At 44.7% G+C, this 12,889-nt stretch overlaps 1 protein-coding gene across 4 annotated transcripts in view; it reads left to right on the forward strand.

Annotated features, from left to right (window-relative positions):
- Wwox (WW domain containing oxidoreductase) overlaps positions 1 to 12,889 on the forward strand; it is an 861,609-nt gene that overhangs the window by 221,424 nt on the left and 627,296 nt on the right. For all 4 annotated transcript variants that reach the window (XM_078032705.1, XM_078032706.1, XM_040279962.2 and 1 more), the window contains exon 6: positions 3,677 to 3,765. In XM_078032705.1, coding sequence (XP_077888831.1) covers positions 3,677 to 3,765 — 89 coding nt within the window. The remainder of the gene's footprint in view (positions 1 to 3,676; positions 3,766 to 12,889) is intronic.

Here is a 12,889-nt window from a genome sequence, read left to right on the forward strand (position 1 = left end):
GAGCCTGGAGATGTTACAGAGGATGGAGGCTCCATCCAGTGAATCTCTGGCTAACATGAGAAGCGTGGCCCTCTGACTTGGGTTGAATGTGAAGGACAACAGTCCTGGGTTATTTCAAGGCATGGAAATTTGGGGCCTGCTCCTTATTGAAGCACATCCTGATTGATACAGAAGACCTTCCTCACCATGCTGAGTATGGACCACATCTTGTTGACCATTCCAAGCTACGAAGAGGGTTTTTATGTGTTTGTTTTGCCCATCCAGAGAACAGGATCTGGTCAAAAAAGACATGAACTTTTCATGCTGCAGATTGCACATCCTCATTGTAACTCTTGTTAATGAAAGACATGGATTTTTTGGTGGTAGAGCAGTTCTGTACATGGAATGTGTTCATAGCTATGCTAAACTATACACATGACAAAATATCTCAGAATTATGCACAAAGATAGTCCAAACAAGGGAAGGAAAAAGAATACATGCTCATCCTGGTGAAAACCTAGTAATAAGAGAGGTCTAATAAATTGTGCCAATGTTGATTTTCAAGTTTTAATTATGTACTTGCCACTGACCCTGAGAAACATAAAGGAACACAGGAATAGGTAAGATGTCACTGTTAAGGAAGCTGGATAATGGGTTCATGGACACTTGCTGTGCCAACTTGGCCTTTTCTTATGAGTCTATCATTAGTTCCAACAAGAAGTCCATGAGTTAAACCAAGACAGCAAATTGTGGCCTGTCACTAGTGGTGTTGGCAGGAAATCTCACAGTGGCAAATTGGGTCTCCTGTCGTCGCCTAACAGCCAGCAGTTTGCCACTGAAAAATGGTTCTGTTTGTGGTAACTGAGCCCCTGCATTCCCATTCAGAGCATGTATCCTGGCAGACGTTTCTAGAAGGCTGCTGACTGTTGGGCTGTCAGAAGAACAGTCCCACACCACACCCACACAAACACATACACACACCCTAATCCTGAAAGCTACACGTGTCCCCCCTGGACATGCTGTACCGCTCAGTTCCTCTGCGTTTCTCAGGGCCAGCAGCAAAAACAAGAAACCTGATGCCCAGGGCAGAAGAATTACCTGAATTATGGTGTGTGCGCCTGAACCACTGTCCCCAGGAGCCTCGTAACCCACGGTGGGTGGATTAGTCTGTTGAACTACTTGGCAGCTTGTGACCCCTTGCTCCCCCTGGGTGTGTAAGTTCTGATTTTGTTCGTATGGGTAGTGGAAGCTCTGTGCTTTATTTTGAAGCCGGGGGAAGGCCAAAAGACAACCTAGCCACAGGAAGTTGTGTGTGAGAGGAACGTATCACCCCTGGGTCTTGGCTTCACGTCTTTGGAATGTTGCTTTGGGGTCGCCACCTGGGGACATTCTTCCTGTACTATGGGGGCAGCATGTACATGTGTTTTTATAATAAGTGGCCTGCATTGGCAAAAGGGACAGTCTCTGTCACCTGCTCCACAGCATCATGAATGTGTGATACATTGACGTTTCTGTAAGATTCTGGCTCTCCTGCTCCCAGGGAAGTGAGCAGGGACCCAAGGAGGTTGGGTAAGGGGAAAAGGCCACTTTATTTGCTACATTTGAATGTCACATCAAGCATTTAAGTGTTTGTGAGGCACAGTAATCTCTGGGGGGGGGACTTAGCCATTGAATGTAAAATCTCTTATGCTTATTTAATTTTTAGTCATCGGTTAGATAAATGTTGGTTACTCAGAAGATTGGGTTTTGCTCTTCATCTGGAGACCCAAGCTCTCTACAGGAGTGTGACCTAATTTGGTGCCACCAAGAGTCCTGATGACCTCTTCCTTCCCTATCAAGTGGGGTTGTGGCCTCACCCTGCTGGACCCTCCAGCCCTCAGCTCTCTTACTCTGACCTTAGGAAACTCTGACGCCCCCATGTGTTGGCCTTTCCTCTTTCCTCCATCACACTGATGCTTCTTTGCTTCCTTCTGAAGTCTGCACAGCTGAGCATCTGCCACCTTTGCACCAAGACCAGGAATTAGCATCCATGTGGGTCGCTCTTGCCTTCAGCACCAAGATGCTTCTGGAATTTGGGGAAATCATTCAGTCACTTTTTACCACCTCTCCCGACAACTGGGCTCCTCCAGGATCTAACAGACAGTTGGTGGTCCGGTCCAGTGTGGTCTACGGGGAGGATCTCTGGACATCATAACATCATTTCCTCCTCTGACCCGCAGCCCACCAAACCTCCGCAACTGCCAAGTGGCATCAGGACAAGGATTTGGCATAGCAGATGTCGTTGCTCCTCCTAGTTAAATTTATTAACGATCTTCTGTCTTCCAAACAAGATCTGAGCTGCTTAGCCCTTACCATCACATCTCTGAACAGAAAATTCCTATTTGTCTTTTACCAGTGAGGAAACTGAGGCTTGGCAATGTTAAATGGCCCACAGTTGGTGGACTCTCCAGCTGCCCCTGCCTGATGTTGACAGTTGAAAGCTTAGGACTTGGGTTAGAGCCCAGGACTTACGCAGCCAAGATAAACTGGCTGCAGATACACTAAACCCAGCGTAGCTTTCACCCTCCCGAGTAGGACAGTCAGGGTGGGGATGTCCTCAGCAGTGCTGTTCGCATCGCTCTGTAGCATTAGAGGTAGCCTGTTGTTCTCCCTAGACTTACTCAAGCATCACAGTCTAGACTGAAATTCCCAAGTTAACTGTTGGTTTCATGGGGCTCTTACCTGGATAGGCAGATGACCCTGACATTCCTGACTTTACATCTTTAGAGGAGCTGGATCTAAGAATTATGGTACTTAATGCCACACTCTAAAGGTCATCCTGACCTAATAGTCAGAAACTCCCCATAAACTAACAAGACAGGTCAGATGGGCAGCCCTAAGGTGGAACTTCAAGAGTTATGGCCAGGAAGACTGTATCCAGTGGAAGGTGACTGTGTCAGTGCCCGAATCTCCAGTCCTGGCTTGCTACAAGGGAACTTGGGTTTTCAGGCCAGACTTCTGAGTTCTGTGATCTCTTGTAAGATGCTACCCTATAAAATGGGGGACCTGTTGCCTCTAATTTAGTCGTTTTGAGGATTAAATGAGATGTGTGCAAGCACCCAGCCTATGGCAGGCTCTGAGTAAACGATAGCCATCATCAGCATCGTTACTATTTAAAAAATGCCCCACAGCCTGTAGAGTGTTCTGTGTCACTCAGCAGGGCTTCTCTTGGGGACCTAGGTCAGTCAGAGTCCATTGGAATACAGGAGTCTTGCCTCTTTTTGTTCTATCTATACATGAGTTATCTTTAATTTTTGGTACAGCCTTATTGGAAACGTTTCCGTACCTAGAAGGTGATTTCCAAGGTTAAAATGTCATCCATGGCATCTCTGCCTGAGCCAGGCTTGGTGGTGGTGTTCCCCTCAAGGTATTGCTTTTTGTAATGTAGATTGGGAAGAGTTGGAGTGAGCAAAGATCCTGCTCCCAGCCTGCCTGAATGTGCAGAGGGAGGCCCAGTGCAACGCCAACCTCCCATGTTCTCTGAACTTGGCAGTAAAAGCCTTGTTCTTCCATTCATTCCAGTGATTTATATTCTCTCTGGGCGTCTAATATTAAACAGGGGAATTCTGACATGTTCCATAACACATTTACTGTAACTTGATACCATGAACTAAACTTGCTGTTATTTATCATTTCTTTTTATTTTCTCTCATTCCAGCACAAAGCCAAGGTAGAAGCAATGACCCTGGACCTCGCTCTGCTCCGCAGCGTGCAGCATTTTGCTGAAGCGTTCAAGGCCAAGAACGTGTGAGTGTTCCAGCCTAGGGTTATAGATCATAATTCCTGGCTATTGTAATGTCTTTATCAGATGAACACAATTGGGAGAACACCGTGGTGTTGTCTTGGCGTCCAAACAGGAGGCTCATTTATATTGGCCCTGTTGAGGTGTCCCATATTTTCTTGACTCTCGGTCACCCTCATTATGAGACGTGTCATCAATCTAATAACAGCTTCCCAGATACAAAAGGAAAAGACACTATTAAAGTACTAGTTAAGTGGCTAGTAAAAGCTGTACCGTTGTAAGATGTACCCTGGTCATAGACATCTTTTCAGTGGATAGCATCTCAGAATCAAGGAAAAAAAAATGTTGGAATTGTATTCAGGAGCAAGTAAACTCGGTTACCCAGAACTGCAGGGTGCTGGAAATCGAGCAGTGGAGGGATGTGTATTTTGCAAGCCGTCAATGACTTGATGTGGTGTGTGCATAGGGCTCCAAACACATAGACTAAAATAAGGAGAAACTTACTCCTGTTTTTAATTTTCATTCTTTTTTCGTCTTTCAAAATGCCCGAAGGAGAAAGCCCTAGTTATGGGCTTGCATATTTGTGATGCCTTCACAGGCTGACTTCCATTTCCTACAGAGAGAGGGAGAGGTGAGAGAGGAGGGAGGTAAGGAAGGTGGAAGGGAGGGGGAGAGGAGAGAGACCAAGACTCAGACCCCAGGCTAAGAAAAGCAATAGTGGCTAGGTACATTTTAATGAAAATATTTTGATTCCAAATGTTTGTTTTTATGGTTGACTCATGTGTAGTACCAACAATACAGATTTCTCATTTATTAGTGGTTCAGATTGCATTAATAAATAACTTGGTTTATTTATAGTGAGGTGATGGAAATACGAGGATTAAGTGAATCATACTACAGATGGGGCCAAGGGTTGCACCAGCAGGGCTAGACACAGAGAGCTGCCATACATGACAGCCTGGCCATAGGTTGGGCTCTGATGGGGACATTTGTTTTATAGTTCTTCTCCAAGCAGATGAAGGGTGTGAAGGAAGGGGTCAGAGACCAGGTCCGCAAATGGTACTCAGAAGGACTGACCCTGCATGGCTGTCCGTCTCTTTCTGGGTCTTGCTCCATCTTTTAGACTGTAATAAAATTTGCTCTTCACATCTCTTTTCAGTGTGAGCAAGTGGTCTGAGCCTTGGGCTCTGGGTACCATGCGGAGTTGGAGATTTTTGAGAGCATTCTCCAAGTGCTGGTCCTGCCTTCACAGGCACAGGCAGGTGACAGCCCGCAGCTGGTCAGTGGATCTGAGCAGGGGGCCTCCTGTGTAGAGCATGGCAACTGGTAGCTGCTCCCCCTTGCCAGAGCGATTGGAGAAGACCAGGTATGGGGAATAGCAGTGGAGTTCAGGACAAGTGGTCATTTAGTCTTCCTCGTTCATTTATCTACTTGTAAGCACCTCCAAAGCCCCAGGCATTCTCCTGGGCTCTGGGAAGAGAGCGGTGGCCACTGGAAGCCAAGTTAGCCGCAAACAAGTCATAATCTCCGTTGTCAGCAAGCAGTGTTTTATTGCTCAGGGCTGACTCTGCAATCACACACGTCTGTGGTCATTTTGGAGGGAATAATTCTAACGAGCGCTGCAGCAGAAGTACCAGCTCATTTACTGGGGGCTTATTATGGGCCCCACACTAAGAAGGTTTTGCATGCATTTTCTGATTTGCTTTTCGAAGCCATCCTTTGGGGGCAAGGTGTGACTGTCTCCATTGTACACATGAGGAAAGGGAAGCTAAAAGGAACAAGCCGTCCAAAGGCCTGCGGTTGGTAGAGGGGCCGAGAGCCCATGTGGTCATTTGCACCCTCTTGACCACCACGTGGCACTATTTTTTTAATTTTAAATAGGATGGAAACTGAGACTCAAAGAAAATGAGTGATTCTCCCAGGGGGACTTGGCAGCTGGGGGCAGATGCAGGATTTCAGCCCCCTGGGGCTCCCTGCTCTCCCACACCCTGCTGCTCCAGCCAGGGCTCACATTCACTGCCTCTGATCAGCTCCCTCCAGGTCCTGCGTCAGCCTGCGCTGGCACTGAGCAGCTTTTAGAAAACAGCCAACTGTTACATAATAGGATCTTCTTCCACATCTTAACGGGACCATTAGTTTTTAACCATTAAGTAGTTTGGAAATCAGCGAATTAAGTGCCTTTTGTAATCATGAAGCCCAAACTCTTCTTGAAGGGAGCTATCAACCATTTTTCTGTAATCCTAGATTTTATCAAATGACTTTGACTTTCTCCATTTGTAGGTTCAGGCACAAGGGCAGTTTTTCCTTTGGAACACGCTGTAGCACTCTGTGTCTGTCTCTCGAGAGTACAGGATTGTACAAGGCTTAGAGAAATATTGTGGTGGTGAAAATATGCATACAAAAGCGAGCGATTTGCCTTCTGAAATCCTGCCAACGTGAAATCTCTCCTGGATAGGCAGATGACAGTTTCGTACTCGTAGGTCTTTAGATTCTGAGAACTGTCAGAAGTGAATTTAAGTGCTGGTGACTGGGCTGCCAGAAAAACATGTGTAACTCTATTCTTATCATCACCTCCCATCTTTAGACATTAAAATTTCCTTGTGTGTAAAACATAATGACAAATGAAAGCAAGCCTGCCAGCTCAGAACCCAATCTCTTTTGTGCTGTTGGACTGAAGAGAGGAAAAACCCTTAAACCTAAATTCCACACGGATGTCCCCACTTGATATCCCATTTCAGAGCTGTGTGAACAAGCCGAGGCTTCCCTGGGTTGGGACCCGGTGCAGACGCCTCCATGCCTGCTCCAGCCCAAGCGTGGACAGGCAGTGTCTCCTTCGTCTCAGGCTGAAGGAGGAAGAGATGCATGTGCAGGTGGGAAACGCAGCCTACCCTGCAGCCACCCTCCCACTGTCTTCCCGGAGACCTTGCTATGTATTTTCAGTGTGGATTTCTGTATTGGTTATGTATTGCTGAGTAACATAGTTTTATGTCTTAAAATCGCTATGAAATATTCGCCCCTCTCCCGCTCCCTCCATTCTTCCCTCCATCTCTCCTGGTTTGTTCACATGAGGATTCAAATGAAGTCAGGGCATTTTAATCTCTAGGTACGCAACCATTTTTTTTCAATAATGTTTAAATGCAATTATAACTACACCCAGTGGTGTCACGTAACATGTCCGCTCCTCTCCTTGGTTTCCTGTGGAAGGTAGCTAGCGCACTAGGAGCCGATGGGCTTCATGTTTACATTTTGGTGGGGCAGCTTCATGGGCTGGGCTGTGTTGCGCCTGGGGGACCTGTGTTTCCTTGAGTCCCAGCATGGCTTTTCTCCTCCTCCCCCGTCCCCCTGCTTGCTCTGCCCACTTCTTCTCATGCAGTTATTTCGTTCTTCTCCACTCCTTCTGGGTGGTCAGCCCAGGAGCCTCAGCCTCCTTCTAGACAGCTCTCCCCAGAGTCAGTGGTGGTGGTGGTCAGCCAGTGTGTCTCAGGTCCAATTATTTTGGGCATTACTGGAAAGTTCCACCCCACAGCTTGTGGTAAGTCCCCACAAAACTGAGTTTTGAAGGATGTTTTTGTTTAAACAGCGATTCTGGAGCGGAGCCAGACTCTACCCTGCCTGGCTGGCAGAGGCATCCCTCAGAGCAAGAAGAGCTGGGACCCTTTCTCGTCGCTCAGGCCGATTATCAGAATGTTCTGCCGCAGGCTGGGAAACAGTAGCAGGCTTCTCAGGATGCTTTTGTGTGGTTCCTCTTCAGTTGTAGCTCCTTCATTTACTGGAAAGTTCACATTTTGAATAAGCCCTTGAAGAGTTCAACAGCTTTGAGAATTGGTGTTCCAAAAATAGTTCTTCTTAAAAAATGTGTTATACTTTGAGTTCCACAGATTTGCCCCCAAGTGGACACCTGGATCCAATTCTTGTACTTTTAACAATTGGGGATGGCAAATACTATGGGGTGTTCATTCTTGAGTCCCTATTGTCAGCCAGCACTTTTATTATTGACTACAGGTTTTGATTTAAATTAATTGGCATTGAGAGGATCTGGGTGTTAAAATAAGTGTGCTACTCTGAAGGTTTCTTGAACTTCATTTTCGATTTTTGGTTTATTTCTCTTCTTAACTTTCTGTCTCTAGTATCATTCAAAGAAATCAGGTTTCCTTTCAGTCAGGAGATCATATAGAATTCTGTTTTTAAAAAAGGTTAAGGTTTTTCTCTCCTGACTCTTTAAGCGTTTGAGGAGAAAAATCTTTAACAAAGTTGTTTATTTTCACTTTCTACTAAATTACTTTCACAACTTGAACATAGTAATCCCAGATACTGTATTCTTGGATGCATATTCTCAAATTTTCTGTCTCCTATCCATTTATAGAAGTGGGTGAACTATAAATCAATTCCAAATTTTGAGGGATAAATTACTCTGAAGACCAATGTGCGAATTACACATTAATCTTTCTTTTTCTCCCTTGCTCAGTTTTAAGAATAATGTTTTAGCCAACATATCTGCATCATTCTTCACTCAATATGAGAGATCTGTTTTGGTTTGCCTAACAGAGGATCATGTTGCTTTGCTGTTCTACACAGTATGAAATAGAATGAAAAGAAAACAAAGTCAGATTTTAACTGTAATGAATGCTTGAAATCTAGATCTTCATTATGATTTTTTTAAAAGAAATGTTGAAGTCTGAATGCTAATTTTTCCTCCATCTGATACATTTTCCATGTTAAGGCACTGAAAAGTAAATCACATTGTGAGATCTTTAGGGTATCAGGAGACATCAGGGGGAATACTTTCTCATAAGCAAATGTTTTGCCTTTTTGATATTTAATTCTTTAGGTACTAAATCTTATATGTAATTCTTTAGAAAATATTTCTAAATTAAATCATACATTCTCATCCTTAATTAAACAAAATACTAACTTGAAGCAGTGCAGTGTGGAGCTGGGGGCTCAGTAAACTTCTGTAAAGAGCCAGAGAGTAAGTATTTTAGAAGTTTCAGGCCATGAGATCTCTGGTGCTGCTGGCCAGTGTAGCATGAAGGCATCCACAAACGATGTGTCTGTCAATGGATGAACATGGCCGCGTTCTGATAAAACTTTATTTACAGTTAGTGGGCCAGATTCAAGGGCAGTAGTATGTTAACCCCAGCCCAGCAATCCACAACCCCTGGTATTGTGGAAATGACACAGGTCTGAGAATCAGTTTTATGTTCTAGCTCTACCACTTAACTAGCTCTGTGGCCCTGGGTAAACTACATAGCATCCGTGGGCTGGCCTTTCCAAGTCTACAGAAAGTGGATGCTCACCTGTGCTTTAACGTGTTGCTGAGGAGATGAGTGTAATGTACCCGACAATGAGGTACGCCTCAGTGTACGCTGCACTAGACTGTAGGTTTGCATTGTTTCTTCTTTCCTTCTTCTCTTTGTTATACATGCAGAGCCGTGAGCCTGGGGACGCTTCACGATTCTGTTGCAGGGCAGATGGCTTGATTCCATGTTCTCTGGCATGGCTCTGTGTCTCTTGGCTTCAGGCATGTTTTCAGAGGACCTGAGTTTCTTGAAGAGCCTGCTTTGGATAAGTGAGATGCAGAGGGACATGTCCTGGCACACCCCAGTGCTCCCTGTACCTCTTTCCTCTGCCTTTTAAAAATTATTTTCCTCACTTCATGACTTACTCAGCACCAGGGACTGGGCTGAGCATGGAATCAAACCAGTTATTGGCCTTCTCACTTCTCTGGTGCCTTACTGTTTTCTCTCAACAAGAGTCATGCTGCTAAAGAACTTACTTATTTATTTATTTTTCTACTAGACATTGAATCCAGTGGTGCTTAACCACTGAGCAACATCCCCAGCTCTTTTCATTTTTTATGTTGAGACAGGGTCTCACTAGTTGCTTGGGGTCTCGCTGAGTTACTGAGTCTGGCTTTGAATTTGAGATCCTCCTGCCTCAGCCTCTCAAGTCACTACCACACCAGGCCTGCTTAAGAACTTTTGACAGCCTTATATGATTCCAGTCTTTCAAAAAACATATCTTAGTTGGAGAAAGATAATTATTCAATTAACTAGAAGTTTCTTTGTAATTAAATTTGCCAGAAAAAAAAAACATAAACTTTTGATTCACCTTTTTGATGCTGCTAAAAATTCATGACTATTGAGGAATAAATGAAAATATGTGTCAACTAACTACTGTGACATTTGTAAATGAAGCACTTTTTATTTCTCAACAAAATTTTGGGTTCAGCTATTCCTGTCAGATCTTATGAAACCAAATGGGTGCATGTTAATTAAAGACACAAAAAAAGAGCTCCAACTGGGCAGAGTGGAAAGCAAGCTCTGGAGAGTGGATGCAGTTTCTCTGAGGCTGCTTTTTCCCCACACCTGATCATCCACCAGTACTTGGATAAGCTGAGGTTCTGTCTTTACATCTAGCTAATACTATAAATTTCATTGCGGGGTCAGGTAATGATCACTTAAAGCACCAGGCAGACATGGCTCAGCAAAGTTTTTCTGTAAAGAATCAGACAGTAGAAGTTTTGTTTTTATGAGCCCGCTGGTTGGTTTCTCAACTGCTGGACCCTGCGGAGTGCTTTGTGGAGTGTGATCATGGTAGTGCCAGAGTGGCCGCAGACAATGTGTACAGACTAGGTATGGCTGTGTTCCAATAAAACTTTATTTACAAAAACAGAAAGTGGATTGGAACTTGATTCATAACAACAGGAAGTGGATTGGACTTGGGCTATATCCTGGTGCTGCAGTCTACCACCCACTGGACTGCAGCCCACATTGTCCCTTGAAATGCAGCTCATTTTAGTAACATCCTATCTCATCTTGAGAAGTACTTGCCATTTTTCTTTAAAGGGATGATGTGAGGCTCAGTCGAGATACTTAAGTACACGTAGCTAATGTCTACAGTGTTAATTTCCAGTCTCTGCAGAAAGTACCCTGAGATCCTTAACAGCTGAGAAGAGATGAAGAATTTGAGTAGAAGTCTGCTGTGCTACATTCTGGAAATGTCACCATATGGGAACGCAGGTCAACTAGGATGACGGAGGCTGTTTAAATGAGACAGGGAAGCCCTACCTGGAGCTTGAAACCACATGGATGACAATGATGCTGCTGCCGGTATTTATCAGCTGTTTGTCGTGTCACACACAGCTGAGCACTTAAGTGCCATCCCCTCTTATCCTTGCAGGGACTTGGAGGATAGGTCAGAAATGGCAGAAGAATGGGAGAGTCCTGTGGTTCAGCTCAGTATAGCGAATAATCACATTATATAGATGAAAAATATGGAGGCTTTAAGAGATAGTGTTGACTAAGGTCAGCTGGCCATAGGCATTAGGGCTACTGCTTGAGCGCAGATGTGACACTGAGCTCACATGGACAGTGCTTTGGAGCATCAGAGAGATCAGTCTCATTTGGGAAATGCAGCATGTAGAACACATTGCCTCTGACGGAGATTTGTCCCATTAATACGATGGATGACAACTACTGCCTACTGGGACAATTATTAAGGTCACTTCAAGGTTGGAGGAGAAGCTGCTTACAGCCAATTTTCTATCACCAGAGAAAATTTGTTTGTTAAAAAATGTATAATGTAGGTTAAACAAACCCAGTAGAAGACAGGCGTATCCCCTCAATTAAGGTTCTCGGGCTGTTCCACCAAATGTCTAGAAGGCTGTCTCTGTGGAGTCCCTTTAGGCAGAAATAGCAGCTATTTACTCTCCTTTGCAGTCATTTTGATACATTTATTCCAAAAGTCAGTGTTCCTTTTCCCTTACTTCCTACGTGTCTTCAAAATGATGCCTATCAGGTGTACAGAAGAAGGCCAAAGGTCATTTTTCTATTTACCCCTCTGCACCACCACATGATTGCTCTCAAATGCAAAGCCAGCCCTGACACTGACCTGCTGGGTCATGTCCTGCCACCTGAACTGCATGGTGGCACTTGCTGGTGTGAGCCACCCTGGCCCCAGAGAGAAGCCTCTTTTTCCCCATGTCAGTCATGAGCATGTCCTCCTGACCCCAAGTCTTCACACCCTCTCCCTCACAGAAATACTTTCAGGTTGTGGATCCTGACTCTGGGCCTTTGTGTACTGGCCCCTCGTACCTGTCCATCACCTGCTCATGGGAGGCGTCATGTCCCATCCTGTCTAGAGCTTCCATCTTCCTTCCTGTCATCTCGGCACCACAGTGGAAGAGTGGCACGCACTTCTTGGAGCATCAGCAGCCTAGCAGATCACCACATGCAATACTTCTGGGAGCTTTTTTCTGTATTGATTTTTCTATGTTAGTCTCAGCCCCAGAGGAGCAGAAACCTTGGCTAATTCATCTTGGTCTTAGCTCTGAATGTTTGCACTACAACCTACCAAGATGGTGACCTTGGCAAATTTCTTAAAGAATCTTCATGAACTTCAGTTTTTTTCATCAGTAAAACTGGACAATGAGGGTAATACCACTTGGGGGCTATCAAGAGGACTAAATAAGGCTTGTAAAGCTTGGTACCTTGACACCCATTGACCACTTTCTAAATTTTAGCTTGTGTCTTCATTGTTGTCGTTATCATTACCGTCATCCTTTGCAGGGGTCACATCCACTGCCTTTCAGTAAGCTTGGGCAGGGTGTATGGATGGACAGATGGTTAGATAAGAAGAAGGAAGGGAGGAGGGAAGGAAATAATGGAAAGACCTACTTCCATCTGGTGAACTGAGCTTTACTTTTAAGGTGCCAATCCTCAGTCATGCCAAGTTCTTGAATTGAGTTGTATGAAAGTTGTGTTTCCAGATCTTGGGAAGAATCATATACACAATAGTCATTTTAGGCAAATATGTGTAAGTTTTCCTTCTATAATCTATAAAAAATGTGTATCTGCCCTTGGGCAGCCATGGACCAGGTGACTGCCAGCCTAGTATTGCTTAGAGTGGACAGGGACTGACACCTCTGAGCCCAAGCCATCCAGTCTGTACTTTGAGCCATGCTAAGACCACCCACAGGACCATCCATGCCGCAAATCCGTGGCAGTATTAACATTTGGTTACTCTCAGAGAATGCCTGATTTATTGAAGACTTGGAAAAAGCACTGACAATTCTGTGGCTTAGAATTATACTTCCAACTTGGCCCACGAGCTGAGCTTGTTTTTCCT

The sequence above is a fragment of the Ictidomys tridecemlineatus genome, chromosome 15 (assembly GCF_052094955.1).
Source record: "Ictidomys tridecemlineatus isolate mIctTri1 chromosome 15, mIctTri1.hap1, whole genome shotgun sequence".
NCBI classification, from domain to species: Eukaryota; Metazoa; Chordata; class Mammalia; order Rodentia; family Sciuridae; genus Ictidomys; species Ictidomys tridecemlineatus.